This window comes from Pongo pygmaeus, chromosome 12, assembly GCF_028885625.2.
Source record: "Pongo pygmaeus isolate AG05252 chromosome 12, NHGRI_mPonPyg2-v2.0_pri, whole genome shotgun sequence".
NCBI lineage: Eukaryota > Metazoa > Chordata > Mammalia > Primates > Hominidae > Pongo > Pongo pygmaeus.
Window position 1 is genome coordinate 61,162,806 of NC_072385.2, and position 19,808 is coordinate 61,182,613.

The 19,808-nt window shown below is 35.2% G+C and overlaps 1 protein-coding gene across 4 annotated transcripts in view; it reads left to right on the forward strand.

Annotated features, from left to right (window-relative positions):
- The window catches only part of EXOC6B (exocyst complex component 6B), a 661,647-nt gene that overhangs the window by 434,592 nt on the left and 207,247 nt on the right, over positions 1-19,808 (forward strand). For all 4 annotated transcript variants that reach the window (XM_054473677.2, XM_054473671.2, XM_063649356.1 and 1 more), the window contains exon 19: positions 19,388-19,529. In XM_054473677.2, coding sequence (XP_054329652.1) covers positions 19,388-19,529 — 142 coding nt within the window. The remainder of the gene's footprint in view (positions 1-19,387; positions 19,530-19,808) is intronic.

The window sequence follows — 19,808 nt, forward strand, 5'->3', positions numbered from 1 at the left end:
CTCTATTAGGTTGGCGACGTTATCTGCATTTTACTGCTGAGGAAGATGAGTCTAACCAAGATTAAATAACTGTCCTAAAGGTCACATAACTAAAAGTGCGAAGATTTGACCCTAAGTTAATATGATCCCAAATCTTTGCTATTTCTCTCCATATCACTTCCTTTTTAGTCCTGTCTTGTTTTTACTACCACTTCCCATAATATGGACGTGATGGTTCATGCACCATTCTCCCATATGGAGGTTAATTAAAGAGCTCATTAAATTCTTGTAAAGCATATCTTAAATGATTTCCCTCAGAGAAACCTAAGGTTTTAAATATTCTGACATGAAGCATTTGTTATTGGCAGAAAATAATGACCAAAGCACCTACAGGATACTTTAGCTCAAAAAAGCGAAAAAGAAACTAGGGCTAATGAGGTGTTTGGGAGGAGAAATGCTCTTATTTAGGGTATTGACCAGTTAGGAACTGAGTAATAAGTTGTATGTGGAAGTTAAAAGAGACTGGCTGGCAGACAGTCAGGCGTCTACCATTGTATTTTGTAAACTTTCTCCTATGGCTGTGGTGTGTTTTTTCCAAGCCCACTTAATTTTTTATGAGGTTTGTAAAGGTCTTGAATAAACAATTGAGATTATAGAGGTTTTCCTGGAAGCTTTAGTTAATATTTTAATACTCTTGCTTTGTCACATTATTAAATAGCTTATTGGAAAGTTTGAAAGACAAAGTTTCTTTTTTATTTTTCCTTTTTTTCTTTTCTCTTTTTTGTTCTAGTAGTTAAGCATCAAAATTGGATTTAGTTTTTGGTTGATTGCCTTTCTTCGTTTTAATTTTAACTTTATATCTCTACAGATCATCCTTGGATTGGGGATCTGGCATCTGGGAGGGCTCCACTTAAAATGCACTTTAAGTGAAATTACAGTTTAGAGGGTGTGTCTTGAAACCAAGCCAGTGACTATAAATGTGTGTAGTAAGAGAGGACTGGAAAAAAGGCAATAGGAATTGGATAGGGTCAGAAAACAGGAACTAATAGAGCTTTGTAGATTATTTCATCATCATGACCTTTTGCTCATTAATATTTGAATCAGATTCTTTGACATCTTGGTTGTAGTCTGGTGAAACATTAAGCATAGCAAAGACTGAATACCTTCAAAGACATGTCTTTGTTAATGAGATGACTTGATAAAGTTAACCTTTAACCTGAACAGGAGTTGAGGAAAGAGAAAGGAAGAGTTTTTATTTTTCATTATGAGTAATTCTCATTCTATGGAGGTTTATATAGTAGTAATATTTGTTATTTTTAGGATACTTTATATTACCTCCATTTCAATTTTTAAGCCACTTAAAAAAATTCCCATGTCATTGTTGTTGGGATGTAATGAGGGTCACCCAGCAAGCACTACCACTTTTGTGAAACCTTCTCTGAGTATTGTGCCCTCATAATATTATGCTCAATTTAGCACCTAATTGCATGTTCTCCTTGATTTGCTTCAGAACAGGAAATACATTTTCCACTTTTTTGCACATACAGAATTATTAGAATAAAAAAACAAAATCATATGACTATAAAAGATATGCTTTGTAAAATATGATGCATTCATAAAATACTTACATTTTAAGCAAATATACCTAATGTCATTTTCAATTATTTACTATATAGGATCATAGGAATAAAAGTTGTAATAAATCAGAAGATACTGACTAAGTACTTAACATATAATCCAGGTACTGTATTAAAAATGCTATATAAGATTTATTTTTATTTAGCTATTATAATACTGTTTGGGGGGTAAGGAAATTGAGACAAAGGTTAAAGTCAGTGTTCTAGAGCATCACATTTAAAGTGTATATTGGTTTTTATTAAACCACACATCTGTAATTTTTCTATTTATCTTTATTTATATTTTTTTCTTTGCTTTTGCTCTGACACTATTATTAGTCCTTGGCAGTAGAACACATTAGTTGTTTGTTGGTGGTGTTATTGTTGTTTTGAATTGGGCATGCACTGATTAATGGTTACACCCTTTATCCTTTACTGTAAATTTGGGTTCAAAAGACACACATATATAAGCATTTTGTAAATAAAGCAAAAATGTTTGCCTAGATGACAATGGAAATCAAGACTAAAGCATAGAAGATTCTTGACCAGAAAGAAATTCTTTAAATATCTATTATAGTTTTCTTCTGGTTTCATATAAATTTAGTAAATTAAAAAGATTCATTTTGGTTTCTAATTGTGACACCATGGTATCAGTTTTATCCTCTAATCATAAACAACCATAAAAACCTGGAGAAAATATAAAATTACACTATTGCTAAGTGAAAGAAGGGATCAATGTTTTGGATGTCTGTTAAGTATAGGATTTAGATAAGCAGGATACCAAAGAGGAGAGAAAACATGGAGAAGAAACTCCCCTAAAAAAATCTTTGGCCAGACATGGTGACTCACGCCTGTAATCCCAGCACTTTGAGAGGCCAAGGTGGGTGGATCACGAGGTCAGGAGTTTGAGACCAGCCTGGCCAATATGGTGAAACTCCATCTCTACTAAAAAAAAAATACAAAAATTAGCTGGGCATGGTGGTACGCACCTGTAGTCCCAGCTACTTGGGAGGCTGAGGCAGGAGAATTGCTTGAACTGGGAGGTAGAGGCTGCAGTGAGCTGAGATCATGCCACTGCACTCCAGCCTGGTTACAGAGTGAGACTTTGTCTCAAAAAAAAAAAAAACCCAAAAAACAAACAAACAAACAAAAAACCAAACCTTCATTAGATGTTCCCCTTTTTCCTTGACTCATTTCTAAGCTGTAAGCTTCAGGTGCATAGGGCACACTCTGGGGGCTTTGAAGACAGCAGCTGCTAGAATACTGATTGCTGAGCAAATATTCTAGAAATTACTTAGCAGAGACATTGAGAATTGGGCCCACAGAGAGAGCAGATAAGCACTTTGTGCTTTCAGTTAAAATATCAATAAGGTCATACACAGGGATTAACTATAAGGTCCTTTCAGAGTAAGGGCAAAACTAACATGGATCCATTGTAATAAAGTTTAAAAACAAGCCTGACAAAATCAAGATGATCCATCAATAATTTAACTGTCTGCTAGAACAAAACTCAAAACTCTGCTGGGGCTGATAAGATAATCTAGTCTCTCTATACCACTTTATCTGCAATGTATGCCACACAAAACAAAATTTTCTAAGGTGCTAGTAAGTGGAGAAAACTGACCTAAAATCAAAGGTTTAAATAGTCAATAGAAGCAGATCATGAGCTGATCCAGATATTGATGTTAGCAAAGACTTCAAAATAGCTATGATTAACTGTTAAAGAAAACAAGGGAAAGAATAGACAAAATGTATCAAAGATGAATTATTTGAATAGAGATTAAGAATCACATGTGGAGTATGGCCAGGGTCTGAGCTGGGGTTCAATCCTCACTGGGCTGCTGCCCAAGCTGGACTGCCATTATGGAACTTAGCACTGAATGCCACTAGGGGAAGTTGCAGCAGGACCCAGAGGCATGGAGGTAGAAGACGTAAAGCTCAGCTGTTGCACATCCAGCTTCTTAGTCCTGGTATGTTGGCCAAGGCCAAGGGTAAGCCACTGCTTCAGGGTTACCAGCTGATGAATGCATGCCCAGCTGAAAATCTCTTGTGTATCCATGCCTTTGAACAGAAAACCCTGACCCCAGAGCAGCGGGCCCGTGAGCAACAGAAATGAGAAACCAGGACCTGCACAGCCATTAAATTATAAATCAAGATTTTTAAAAAAAGAATGAAATATGTATTCTAGAATAGCAAAATATAAAATCTATAATAACAGCTCATTACATGAATTTTTAAAAATGTATTGAGTGGGTTTAAAAACAGACTCAACAAAGCAGAATTCAAGATTAGTGAACTCAAATATGGGTCTGTAGAAAACACCCAAACTGAAACACACAGAGTGATAAAAGAGATTTGAGTCTCACTATGTTGCTCAGGCTGGACTTAAATTTCTGGGCTCACAGGATCCTCCACCTTAGCTTTCCAAGTAGCTGGGATTACAGGTGTGCACCACCATGTCCAGCACTAAAAATTTTATTTTTGATGTTAAGAATGGAATAAAGCATATGAGATAGGTGGAACACAGTTGAAAAATTTTAAATGCATATACTTGGAGTCCCAGAAGGAGAAGAAAGAGAATGATACAAAGCAGTACTTAAAGAATTTTGTACTTGAGAATGCTTGAGAATTTTCTGTATCTGAAGAAATGCATCAGTCCACAGATTCTGGAAGCTCAGCAGCCCACACAGTATAAACTTAAAGAAAACTATACCTAGACACATAATGGTCAGATTGCCAATATTAAAGAAAAAAGTCTTACAAACAGCCAGAGAGCAAGGACACATTCATGGGAAAAACAGTAAGAATTGTGGCTGACTTCGTATAAAAATAATGAAGGCCAGAGGACAATAGAATGAAATGTATAAAATTCCAAAAGAGAACAAAACTGCCAATGTACACTTCAGTACTCATCAAAAATATATTTCAAAAAATGTTGAGGTGGCCACTACTGGCCATGGTATAATAGCTAGTACCAGACTTGATCTCAACCATAAACATCTAGAATACTGTACAAAATAAATGAAACAACTGTTTTTAAATACCGTACAGCAGGGAGTGCAGGAAAGTGATCCATGAGAGAAGACCAACAAATGAAGTGTAAACCCAGCAATCTCCTAGAAGTACTTTGTAACATTGCAGTGCAAGAAAGGGTGAACCCAGGCAGAGCATAGCAATACTGGTAAGAAGACAATGACTGGAGTTTGGGGACAAAATAACTGAAATTTGCTAGGAAGCAGTTTGGAAATGAAAAAGAGTTTTGGGAAGAATAACCTTGCATTGAGATTCTTTTGAGGCTTTGGCCGAATACTAAGCTATTAATGTATAGGGCAAAAAGTCCATGAGGTCAGACAAACAATCAAACAAACAAACCATCAAATTGTGAGGGCACAGAAGCTAAGCACAATTGCCAGAACTCAAACAAAGAGATGGGGGGGATGTTCAAATTACAACCCGTAAGAAGGGGAAGGCCCCACTGAACTGAAGCATACAGCAGAGACAGCAATGAGAGGCTAGTCATGGGTCTAAAGTAGCATTAGTCCTGGACCTAATAGTATAGTTTTGGGCCTCTACATAAAAGATAATTCTGATCTCTGCATAAAAATGCATACCAGTAAACTTTAAAATTTCACACTGATCCGGGAGTAACTTAATTGTTTGCCATAACGAAGCCCAACACTCCTTAAGGAAATTTAACAAAGTACTGATATTCAACAGCAACATTCACAATAGCCAGTGTTCAATAAAAATTTGCTAGAGATGCCAAGAAGCAGGAAAATGTGATCCATAACGTGGAAGAAAATCAGTCCATATAAACATCCAAACATGATGGAAGTGACAGAATTAGAAGGCAAATGCTTTAAAAATGCTTATATGCTCATACACACATGCTCAATATATTCAATATTTAAAGGTAAATACAATGAGAGTAATAGAAGTTATACAAAAAGGAATCAAATGGAACTTCTAATAACAAAAATGTAATATCTAAAATGAAAATTACACTGAATTGTATTAATAGAAATTAGCAACTATAGAAAATAAGGTTGGAGAACTTAAAAGACATAGCCATGGAAATCATGCAAACTGAAGTACAGAGGAGAATTAATGGAGGAAGAATTTTTTGTTGTTGTTGAGACAGAGTCTCGCTCTGTCACCCAGGCTGGAGTGCAGTGGTGCGATCTCGGCTCACTGCAACCTCTGCCTCCCAGGTTCAAGCAATTCAATGGAGGAATAATTTTTCCTGAACCTCAGATTCTTGGGGGGCAGACAGTATGTCTTGTCTAACTGCCTTCTCGGAAAAAGAGGAAAGAATAGGTAAAGTATTTGAAGAAATAGTGACTAGAAATTTTTGAAAGTTGATTAAAACAACTTGCTGAAAAACAATGATAAAAAGAAACTCTTAGAATCAACTAGGGAAAAAATACATAGTAGATACAGAGAAAAAGTGATGAAATGACTAGATACTTCTTTTTAATCAGAAACTATGCAAACCAGAAGATAATGAAATGACACGATTAAAATGCTGAAAGAATAAAAAAGAACCATCACCAAGGAATCTTATAGTCAGCAAAAAATTAAGGTATAATAATGACTTTTTTAGATGATCAAAATCTGAGGGAATTTATTGACAGAAAACATGAATTTCAGGAATATCAAATTAAGTTTTTCAGAAATAATATAAAATGGAAGCTTGCATCTACATAGATGAGCAAAGAATACCAGAAATGAAAAATATGTAGTTAAGATAAAAAAGTTTTTACTCAATTTTTGTTTATTTAATACGTGATGGACTTTAAAAGCAAAAATAATGACAATGTATATATTGATAACATATATAGAAGTAAAATATGTGAAAATAATCACCTGGAAGGAGGTAAATGCAAGAATACTGTTTTTATATATGGAATTGTGTAATATAATTCAAGATAAACTGTGATCATTTAAAGAGACTTATTACAAAGCCTCAAACAGATACTAAATGTATAAAACAAGGAAATACAACTATTAAGTCAAAAGTGGAAATAAAATAGCATTATAAAGAACACTTAAGTAATATAAGAGCAGACAGGAAATAGGAAAAAGGAAACAGCAGATTAGACAAAAAGACAACTAAGATCAACATAATAGATTTAAATCCAATCGTACTGTGAATTATATTAAGTATAATTAATGATGTAAACCCTCTGAATAAATGGCAGTGATTTATTACTCTGGATAAAGCAGAATGACTCAACTATATTTGGCCTACAAGAATATCACTCTAATGTACAAAGACATAGATTGGTCAGAAGTAACAGCAAGGAATAAGATATACCATGCAAATACTAATCATTAAAACATTGAGTTTCTGTATTAATGTCTGGTAAAGTAGACTTAAGAAGTAGGATTATTCTAGGGATAAAGATTGACATTTCATTATGATATAAGGGCCAATTAATCAAGAAGACATCACAACCGTGTGTCTGCACTCAATAACAAATCTTCAAAATGCATCAAACAAAAACTGGCAGAACTGAAAAGATGAATAGGCAAATTCATAATTGCAGCTGCTAATTTTAAATCTTTTCAGTAATTATTAAGATTAAAATTATTAAAATAAATAGAATATCAGTAAAGCTATAGAAGACTTGAACAACAATTATCATACAACTTGACTTAATTGATGTCTATTTATAGGATATTACACCACCAATAGCAGCTTTTTTTTCTTAGTGCATATTGGAATATTCACTAAGCTAGACCACATCCTGGGCTATAAAACATGCCTCAGTAAATTCAAAAGGAGTAAAATTGTATAGACTATGTTAGTCATCTACAACACAATTAAATTAGAAATCTATAAAAGATATATTTCAAAAATATCACCAAATCATTAGATATTAGACAACATACTTCTAAATAACCTCTTTCTCAGGGAAGAAACCACAAAGAAATTTAGAAAATATTTTGAACTGAAGAAAAATGAAAACGCTACTTATCACAATTTGTGGGATGCCATTAATGCACTGGTTGGAGCAAAGTTTCTTAACCTTGGTAGTATTGACGTTGTGGACCAGATGTGTTTGACTGTCCAGGGTGTTATAGGATGTTTATCAGTATCCCTGGCTTCTACCCATGATATGTCAGTAGCGTTTCTCCCCTCCTTCCACCTCCTGCCAGTTGTGACAAGCAAACATGTCTTCAGACATTGCCAAATGTCCCTGGGAAACAAAATTGCCCCCATTTGAGAACTACTAGCTTAGAGGAAAATGGATCACTTTAAGTACTTACGTTATAAGAAAAGTAAGGTCCACAATCAAAGTCCAAGTTTTGTCTTATGAAGCTAAAAAGAGAAGAGCAAATTGAAACCCAGCTCAATAGGAAAAAGGAAATAATAAATATAAGAGCAGAAATTAATGATATAGTAAATGGACACAATAGTGGAAGAAATAAAACACTTATTTTTTTAAAAAAAAATACATTGGTTAAGAAAAAAAGAAGATTCAAATTATTAATGTCAGGGATGAAAATAGGAATATCACTACAGACTTCAGAAACTACAGAGACTAAATGTATAGTCAAGTAAAATATGAACAACTTTATTCTAATTAATTTGACCATGTAGGTGACTTGGTTAAATTCTTTGAATTACAGAAATTATACATTTATAAAAGACACAAATTACAAATTACTCAAGAATAAACACAAAACCCAAATAGGCTTATTTATAATAAAGAATTTGAATTTATATTTTAAAAACCCTCCCACAAAGAAACTACAGGCTGAGATTTCTTCACTAGTAAATTCTATCAAACATTTCTGAAAGAAATTAAACCAATTCTAAGCAAAATGCTTCACAAAACAAAGGGTTTTTCTAAACTTATTTTATGAAACCAACATTAATAGCAAAATCAAACAATGACAATATAAGAACAGAACACTGTAGACTAATATCCTGCATAAACACAGACTCAAAATCTTCTACACAATAGTATCAAATGAAATCCAGCATTATATTTCAAAAAGATACACTGTGCCTAAGTAAGGTGTATTGTATAAGTTATATAATTGTGTGTGTGAGTGTATCCATGTGCTTATCTTAATATGTACACAGAAAGCACTTAACAAAATTGGACACCCTTTCATGAAAAATAAAATTCTGTCAGCAGTGTAGGCTAGTCTTATGTAATCTGATAAAGGATATCTATAAGAAATCTATAGCTAACATTTTACTTAATGATGAAAGACTGAATATTTTACTTCTCAAATCAGGAAAAAGGCAACTGTATGAATGAATCTCAGAAACATGCTGAGTAAAAGAACCTAGGCACAAAACAGGACACTAATGTAAAATTATTTTTAAAAAGTTAAATTACATTTCATTTATTTAAGGTGTACAACATGATGTTACAGAATACATATAGATAGTAAAAATGTTACTATAGCGAAACAAATTAACATATCCATCATCTCACATAGTTTCCCGTATTTTGTGTTGGGGCAGTTAAAATCTGTTCATTTAGCATGAATCCCAACTCTTGCACTTTGTGCACCCACACACTTAACACCACATGAAAGCTGCCAAGGCTTATGGCTTGCACCCTCTGAAGTAGCAGCCTGAGCTGTACCTATGCACCTTTGAGCTAAGGCTAGAGTTGGAGCAGCTAGGATGCAGGGAACAGTGTCTTGAGGCTGCACAGGGTAGTGAGGCCTTGGTTCTGGCCCATGAAACCATTCTGTCCTCCTAAACCTCTGGGCCTGTGATGGGAGGGGCTGCCTTAAAGGTCTCTGACTTGCCTTGGAGACCATTTCTCCTTTGTCTTGGCTGTCAGCGCTTACCTTCCTTTCAGTTATGCAGATTTCTCTAGCAAGTGGTTGCTCAGCAGCCTGCTTGAATTCTTCTCCTGAAAATGGGTTGTTCTTTTCTACTACATGACCAGGCTGCAGTTTTTCTAAACTTCTGCCCTCTGCTTCTCTTTTAAATATAAGTTCCTGTTTTACATCATTTTTTTTTTTTTTTTGCCCATGCCTATGAGCATAGGTGGTTAGAAGCAGCCAAGCTACATCTTGAATGCTTTCCTGCTTAGAAATTTCTTCCATCAGATACCCTAAATCAGCACTCTCAAGTTCAAAGTTCCACATGTTACTAGAGCAGGGGTATAATGCAGCCAAGTTTTTTGCTAAAGCATAACAAAAGTGACCTTTGCTCTAGTTCCAAATAAGTTCCTTCTTTCCATCTGATACCTTGTCAGCCTGGATTTCACTATGAGCATTTGGGTACCATATCCCTACCAGCATTTTGGTCATAACTGTTCAACAAGTCTCTAGGAAGTTCCAAACTTCCCCTCATCATCCTGTATTCTTCTGAGCCCTACAAAGTCTTCCAACCTCTGCCTGTTACCCAATTCCAAAGGTACTTACACATTTTCAGGTATCTTTATAGCAATGCCCCACTCCTGGTACCAATTTTCTGTATTACTCCATTCTCACATTGCTATAAAGAAATACCTGAGACTGGGTAATTTATAAAGAAAGCAGGTTTAACTGGCTCACAGTTCTACAGGCTGTACAGGAAGCATGATGGTGCATCTGCTTGGCTTCTGGGGAGGCCTCAAGAAACTTACAATCATGGCAGAGGGTAAAGGGGGAGCTGGCACATCTTACATGGTAGCAGCAGGAGCAAGGGGTCGGGGAGGTGCCACATACTTTTAAACAACCAGATCTCATGAGAACTCACTATCATGAGAAAAGCACCAACGGGATGGTGCTAAACCATTGGAAAATTGCCCTCATGATCTAGTCACCTCCCACCAGGCCCATCCTCTTATGATTACAATTCAACATGAGATTTGGTGGGGACACAGATTCAAACCATATCAACAAATAAAAATTATATATATATATGATGTACAATATGATGTTTGATAAATGTATGTATTGTGGAATGGCTAAACCAAGGTATTTAATATATGCATTACTTCACATACTTATCATTTTTTAATACAGAACACTTAAAACTACTCTCTTATGCATTTTCAAGTATACAATATAAGACTGAATGGGACTAGGTGCAGTGGCTTACACCTGTAATCCCAACAGTTTCAGAGGCTGAGGTGGGTGGATCACTTGAGGTCAGGAATTCAAGACCAGTCTGGCTAACATGGTGAAACCCCATCTCTACTAAAAATACAAAAATTAGCCAGGCATGGTGGTGCACACCTGTAGTCCCAGCTACTGAGGAGGCCGAGGCAGGAGAATCGCTTGAACCCAGGATGCAGAGATTGCAGTTAGCCGAGATCGTGCCACTGCACTCCAGCCTGGGTGACAGGGCAAGACTCTGTTAACTCCTTATCAGATGTGTGGTTTGCAAGTATATTCCCCCATTCTGTAGGTTCTCTTGACACTTTTGATTGTTTCCTTTGCTGTCCTGAAGCTTTTTAGTTTGATGTAATCCTATGTGTCTGTTTTTGCTTTTGTTGCCTGTACATTTGTGGTCATATACAAAAAAAAAAAAAAAAAGTCATTGTACAGATCAATGTCATGGAGCTTTTTCATCTGTTTTTTTTTTCTAGTAATTTCATAGTTTCAGGTCTTATGTTTAAGTCTTTAATCTATTTTGAATTATTTTTTGTTTACATGTGAGATGAGGGACTAATTTCATTCTTATGCATGTGGATATCTAGTTTCCTCAGCACCATTTATTGAAGAATCTTTTCCCCATTGTGTGTTATTGGTATCTTTATCAAAAATTTGTTGACCATAAATGTGTGGATTTGTTACAGAGTTCTGTTTTCTGTTCCATTGGTCTGTGTATCTGTTTTTGCACTAGTGCCATACTGTCTTGATTACTATAGATTTGTATTGGATTTTGAAATCAGACTATGTGACAGCTCCATCTTCGTTATTTCTGTTAAAGATTGCTTTGGCTATTTGGAGTCTTTTGTGGTTCCATATGAACTTTAGCATTATTTATTCTATTTATTTGAAAAAAGTCATTGGTATTGTGATAAGGATTGCATTGAGTTTGTAGATCACTTTGGGTAGAATGGACATTTTAACAATATTAATTCCTTCAATTCATGAACATGATACGTCTTTCCATTTCTTTGTGTCTTCTTAAATTTCTTTTAGTATTGTTTTATACTTTTAAATATACAAAATTTTATCTCTTTAGCTAAATTTATTTCTAAGTTTTTTTAAATAGTTGTTGTAAATGGGATTTTTTGCTTGATTTCTTTTTCAGATAGTTTGTTGTTAGCATATAGAAACACAACTGATATTTGCATGTTTATTTTGTATCCTGCAACTTTACCGAATTTGTTTATTCTAACAGTTTTTGGTGGAATTTTTAGAGTTCTGTCTATATAAGATCATATATATTTTTCAAACAATCAGTGAACAATTTAACTTCATTTTCAATTTGGATGCTTTTTATTTCTTTCTCTTGACTAACTACCGTGACTAGCACTTCCAGAACTGTGTAGATTAGAAATGGTGAGAGTGCACACCCTTGTCTTGTTCCTAATCTTAAAAAAAAAGATTTCAGCTTTTCACTTTTGTGTATGATATTAGCTATAGGATTGCCGTATATGGCTTTTAATGTATTAAGTTACATTCCTTCTATACCTAATTCGTTGAGAGCTTTTTTTTTTTTTATCATGAAAGGAGGTTGAGTTTTTTCAAATGCCTTTTCTGCATCTATTGGGATGATTATATAGTCTTGCTTCATTCATTCACTCTATTCCCACTCTCATTGTTCAAAAGCTATAGAGTCTCACACCTTTTTTTTTTGTTTTGTTTTCATTTTTTGTTTGTTTGTTTTCTTTTAACTTTTAGGTTCAGGAGTATATGGGCAGGTTTGTTATATAGGTATACGCATGTCATGAGGGTTTGGTGTACAGATTATGTCATCACCCAGGTATTAAGCATCGTGCCTGAAAGGTATTTTATCTGATCCTCTCACTTCTCCCATCTTCCACCCTCAAGCAGATCCTAGCATCTGTTATTCCCGTCTTTGTGACCATGTGTTCTTTTTATTTAGCTCCTGCTTATAAGTGAGAACATGAGGCATTTGGTTTTCTGTTCCTGCTTTAGTTTGCTAAGGATAAAGGTCTCCAGTGCCTTCCATGTTGCTGCAAAGAACATGATCTCATTCTTTCTTTATGGCTGTGTAGTATTCCATGGTGTATAGGTACCTAATTTTTTTTTTTTTTTTTTTAATTTATAAGTACTCATTTATTTATAAGTAAATTTAGTATCATTTACTCAATGTACAAACAGACATGTACACATGTATACATAAAATACAAAGAATGTGTAGCTTTGATTGTAAAATATTAGTCATGCGACACGTGAAATTCGCTAGTTTAAAAAGAAAGTTGGATTAAATTATGCCTCTGTAAATGGAACAAGTTGAAGTTTATCTGTCCCACATGACCAAAGCTTTTACTGAGTTTTAGAGAAAAGAGGGTAGAAAATTTACATCTCAAAGCACAGGAAGAGAATTTAAGCATTTTCAAGAAAGACTTTGGGTGTGTTAGTTAGAGAAAGATTAAAAATGGATACCAATGTAACACAAAATAAATAGGAATTAACCATGGGATTATACAGATGAGCCTAGGAAAATTCAGAAACGTTTTCAAAATAACCAAATGCCAGAAAGCCATATTTTGAAGACTAATATTTTTAGATAGGTGGTACCTAATTTTTTTATTCAGCCTACTGTTGATGAGCATTTTGGTTTATTCCATGACTTTGGTATTGTGAATAGTACTGCAGTGAACATAGGTGTGCATATGTCTTTATGGTAAAACAATTTATATTCATTTGGTTATATATTCAATAGTAGGATTGTTGGGTTGATGGGTACTCTGTTTTTAGTTCTTTGAGGAATCACCACACTGCTTTTCACAATGGCTGAACTAATTTACACTCTGACCAGCAGTGTATAAGTGTTCTCTTTTCTCTGCAACCTTGCCAGCGTCTGTTTTTTTAATTTTTTTTAAAATAATAGCTATTCTGACCGGTTTGAGATGATATCTCCTTTTGGTTTTGATTTGCATTTCTCTAATGATTGGTGACGTTGAACATTTTGTCATATGCTTGTTGGCCACATGTATGACTTCTTTTGAAAAGTGGTTGTTTATGTCCTTTGCCTACTTTTTAAGGGGGTTTGTTTGTTTATTTGCTTGCAAATTTGTTTAAGTTCCTTATAGATTGTGGACATCAGACCGTTGCCAGATGCATAGTTTGTAAATATTTTCTTCCATTCTGCAGGATTTCTGTTTTCTCTGTTCATGGTTTATTTTGCTGCGCAGAAGCTCTTAGGTTTAATTCGATCCCATTTGTCAGTTTTTGCTTTTGTTACAATTGCTTTTAGGGTCTTCATCATGAAATCTTCGCCAGTTCCCTTGTCCAGAAAGGTGTTTACTAGGTTATCTTCCAAAGTTTTTATAGATTTAGGTTGTACATTTAAGTCTTTAATCCATCTTCTGTTGATTTTTGTGTATAGTATAAGGAAGGAGTCTGATTCCAATATTCTGCATATGGCTACTCTGCGTAAAAGCTCCTCGAGCTGATAAACAACTTCAGCAAAGTTTCAGGACACAAAATCAATGTACAAAAATCAGTAGCCTTCCTGTACACCAATAGCATCCAATAGCACCAAAGTAGAGAGCTAAATCAGGAACCCAATCCCATACAAAAAGAATAAAATACCTAGAAATACAGCTAACCAGGGACATGAAAGAGCCCTATAATGAGAAGTATAAAAACACTGCTCAAATAAATCAGAGATGACTCAAAAAAATGGAAAAACATTCCATATTCATGAGTAGGAAGAAGTAATATAGTTAAAATGGCGATACTGCTCAAAGCAGTTTACAGATTCAATGCTGCTCCTGTCAAACTATTTATAACATTCTTCACAGAACTAAACTATTTAAAAATGTATATAGAACCAAAAAAGACCCTGAATAGCCAAGGCAATCCTAAGCAAAAAGAACAAAGCTGGAGACATGACGTCACCTGACGTCAAACTATACCACAGGGCTACAGTGGCCAAAACAGCATGGTACTGGTACAAAAACAGACACATAGACCAATGGAATGAAATAGAGAGCCCAGAAATAATTCCACACACTTATGACCATCTGATCTTCGACAAAGCTGACAAAAGCAAGCGATGGGGAATAATGTTCAGTAAGTTGTGCTGGTCTCATACTTTTGTCCCCTCTGAAAGTTCACAGTTGGCATAGCCTGACCATTATGTTGAACCCTGTTTTTCTTTGGAGGTGACTGTCCTAGGTCTCTGGTGGGTTTAATTAAAACCAAGTAATTTAATGTGGATTTCTGTGTGTGTGTGTGTGTGTGTGTGTGTGTGTGTGTGCATAATTTATTTTATTTTATTATTTACTTTAAGTTTTAGGGTACATGTGCACAATGTGCAGGTTAGTTACATATGTATACATGTGCCATGCTGGTGTGCTGCACCCATTAACTTGTCATTTAGCATTAGGTATATCTCCTAAAGCTATCCCTCCCCCCTCCCCCCACCCCACAACAGTCCCCAGAGTGTGATGTTCCCCTTCCTGTGTCCATGTGTTCTCATTGTTCAATTCCCATCTATGAGTGAGAACATGTGGTGTTTGGTTTTTTGTCCTTGCGATAGTTTACTGAGAGTGATGATTTCCAGCTTCATCCATGTCCCTACAAAGGACATGAACTCATCATTTTTTATGGCTGCATAGTATTCCATGGTGTATATGTGCCACATTTTCTTAATCCAGTCTATGATTGTTGGACATTTGGGTTGGTTCCAAGTCTTTGCTATTGTGAATAGTGCCGCAATAAACATACGTGTGCATGTGTCTTTATAGCAGCATGATTTATAGTCCTTTGGGTATATACGCAGTAATGGGATGGCTGGGTCAAATGGTATTTCTAGTTCTAGATCCCTGAGGAATCGCCACACTGACTTCCACAATGGTTGAACTAGTTTACAGTCCCACCAACAGTGTAAAATTGTTCCTATTTCTCCACATCCTCTCCAGCACCTGTTGTTTCCTGACTTTTTAATGATTGCCATTCTAAATGGTGTGAGATGGTATGCCATTGTGGTAGCTAGTTTTTTGAAAGAATCAACAAAATTGATAGACCACTAGCAAGATTAATAAAGAAGAAAAGAGAGAAGAATCAAATAGACGCAATAAAAAATGATAAAGTGGATATCACCACCGATCCCACAGAAATACAAACTACCATCAGAGAATACTACAAACACCTCTATGCAAATAAACTAGAAAATCTAGACGAAATGGATAAATTCCTCGACACATACACCCTCCCAAGTCTAAAACAGGAAGAAGTTGACTCTCTGAATAGACCAATAACAGGCTCTGAAATTGTGGCAATAATCAATAGCTTACCAACCAAAAAGAATCCAGGACCAGATGGAATCACAGCCAAATTCTACCAGAGGTACAAGGAGGAGCTGGTACCATTCCTTCTGAAACTATTCCAATCAATAGAAAAAGAGGGAATCCTCCCTAACTCATTTGATGAGGCCAGCATCATCCTGATACCAAAGCCGGGCAGAGACACAACCCAAAAAGAGAATTTTAGACCAGTATCCTTGATGAACATTGATGCAAAAATTCTCAATAAAATACTGGCAAACCAAATCCAGCAGCACATCAAAAAGCTTATTGACCATGATCAAGTGGGCTTCATCCCTGGGATGCAAGGCTGGTTCAATATACGCAAATCAATAAATGTAATCCAGCATATAAACAGAACCAGAGACAAAAACCACATGATTATCTCAATAGATGCAGAAAAGGCCTTTGACAAAACTCAACAACGCTTCATGCAAAAACTCTCAATAAATTAGGTATTGATGGGACGTATCTCAAAATAATAAGAGCAATCTATGACAAACCCACAGCCAATATCATACTGAATGGGCAAAAACTGGAAGCATTCCCTTTGAAAACTGGCACAAGACAGGGATGCCCTCTCTCACCACTCCTATTCAACATAGTGTTGGAAGTTCTGGCCAGGGCAATTAGGCAGGAGAAGGAAATAAAGGGTATTCAATTAGGAAAAGAGGAAGTCAAATTGTCCCTGTTTGCAGATGACATGATTGTATATCTAGAAAACCCCATCGTCTCAGCCCAAAATCTCCTTAAGCTGATAAGGAACTTCAGCAAAGTCTCAAGATAGAAAATCAATGTACAAAAGTCACAAGCATTCTTATACACCAATAACAGACAGAGAGCCAAATCATGAGTGAACTCCCATTCACAATTGCTTCAAAGAGAATAAAATATCTAGGAATCCAGCTTACAAGGGACGTGAAGGACCTCTTCAAGGAGAACTACAAACCACTGCTCAATGAAATAAAAAAGGATACAAACAAATGGAAGAACATTCCATGCTCATGGGTAGGAAGAATCGATATCATGAAAATGGCCATACTGCCCAAGGTAATTTATAGATTCAATGCCATCCCCATCAAGCTACCAATGACTTTCTTCATAGAAGTGGATTTCTTTTATGATGTGACTTTTCTCTTTAGAATTTGTTTTTGCCTCTATTGTATCTGTTCCACTTGATCTCTAAATTACCTCATTTGTTGTTTTAAATCATGCAGAGTATGGCCCATCAGAAAATAGAAATGAAACCATAGAGATGAGGAAAATTTATAGTCTGTATACTAAAATAGGTCATCATTATTTTTTATGCTACAAATAAGATTTGAGTCAAATAAATACAAATTTAGAAAATGTTCAATTGCACACAGTAATCAAAGACATAAAATCCACAAAATATCTTTTGTTTCATTAGTAGAAAAATTAGCAGAAAAACTTATAAAACTGCAGGTGATTATGCAATGAAGTAATACTCTACGAAATATCTGGGGACAATGCAAATTAGAACATACCATAAGCAGAGTCATTTAACTGGATATTTGGGAGTCTAGCTTTCACTTGTGTTTGTCTTCACATATAAGCATATGCATTATGGATCACAGTCTTGATATCCCTCATCCTAGTAGCTTCAAAAAATAATTCCAAAGGAATTATCCAAAGTACATAAAATTATGTAAATTTTAAAATATAGTATGATACTATTTATTTATAGTTTTTCTCTTTAAAGCCTGCTAGATTCATTGAAGACCCTGGCCCAGTATAACATATGAAAAAACATATAAAAGGGACACTGTAGTCATGCTCTTGCATTTTCATGATCTCTTACTAGAACTGACTTACTTTGTTTATAATAGCCAAAACAAAAAGAGAGAAAGAAAAAGAAATAACTTAAATCTCCAGCTTGAGAAGAATGGCCAAATAAATTGTGGTATACTTCCAAAAAGGAATACTATGGAACAATTAAAGGAATAAACTACAACTAGATGCAATACACTTCAAAATCTTCGCATTCATAATATTCAACTGAAAAAGGAAGTTGCAGAAGGACCTACATAATATTATAGAATGTTTCAAAATATGTAAAATAATACAACACATCGTTTCTGGTTATATACTTGTCTTAATAGTACTTTTTAAAAACAAATGGGATACCTAATACCAATAATGGTCATCTCTGGGGACTGGGAGGAACATGATTAAGGAGGTCACACAGGGGCTTAAACTGTATTTGTAATGTTTAGGGGATATGTTAAGTATTTATCTGATGATTCTATATTTTTCTGTATGGCTGAAATATTTTGTTATTTCAAAAAAGAAGGATGATTCACTAAATAATTTGATCATAGTCTTTTTAAAACATCATCCTGTATTTTGAAACAGATGATAAATAACAGATACAAAATTTATATAATTCACTAAATGTGGAGTACTTTGAATCTTTTAAAGAAGACACTAAAATATTAATTTTAAAATCCATATTTTCAAAATTGACCTAGAGTTTATATTCATAAATCTCAGTATTTTCTAAGAAAACAAAATGCATCCCCTTAATTATTTTTTTCAGGTAACCTTTTTGTTTCAAATAACCCTCCCCTCCCCTCTCCTCCTTTTTGAGGCGGAGTCTCTCCCTGTCCCCCAGGCTGGAGTGCGGTGGCACTGCTCACTGCAAGCTCTGCCTCCCGGGTTTATGCCATTCTCCTGCCTCAGCCTTCTAAGTAGCTGGGACTACAGGCACCTGCCACCATGCCTGGCTAATTTTTTTGTATTTTTAGTAGAGATTGAGTTTCACCGTGTTAGCCAGGATGGTCTCGATCTCCTGATCTCGTGATCCCCCCGCCTCGGCCTCCCAAAGTGCTGGTATTACAGGCGTGAGCCACTGCTCCCGGCCATAATTATTTTCACTTTATATGTGTTAAATCATAAAGCAGTAATCACTGGTTTCTAGATACAGTAGGGATTATTGTTCACATTTGAGTTTTAAGAATTTTTTAATTTGGAAGGAAGTTTTTGAAATTTATTCTCTGTAGAATATTGTATTCTGCAATATTGTAGAATATTGTTTCTCACTTTACTTAAAATTTTGAATATTGTTTGTCTGCTGTCAATTTAGAAAAGAAGTAATTCTTGACTAAATAACTGGGCTTTGTGAATTTTAGCTTAGTGTTACAGCTACCATGACTGATGGTGACAGAGCTATTATATAAGATGATTGCCATCAGATGCTTTTATTCCAAGATTATTTGAATGGAAGGGTATTATGATGAGGAGAACCTTAGGGAAATTCCTAATTGAAAAAGAAGTAATTTTAAGTTTTGTTGAAATTTTATTTTAATTTATGTTAGATGCATTAACTTTATGATTTACACTCTTGTGTTTCAGGGAAAGGTGGCCCAGACAGCGTGTATGTCAGCTTGCAAGCATTTAGCCACATCCTTGATGCAACTTTTGTTGGAAGCTGAAGTGCGGCAGCTCACCTTGGGAGCATTACAGCAGTTCAACTTGGACGTCAGAGAATGTGAACGTAAGACAGTAACCATCCCTGTGCTTGTTTGTCTTACTAGCAAACTCATTTATGTCAGGGGAAAAAAAGTTTTAGGTGTTTAGGGTCCTTGTTCCTAGTGGAGTCAAAGAATACCTAGATAATAGAGATAACTTATAGAACATCTAGAAATAAAGTTTATCAGCAAGCTAATTTGAACTCCCAGAAGTGCTTAGACTCATGTTTAAAACAGAAGATCTCTAGCTACAAGGAAGTTTGCAACCTATGGGGTGATATAAGGGAGGCGTACGTTTAATAGAC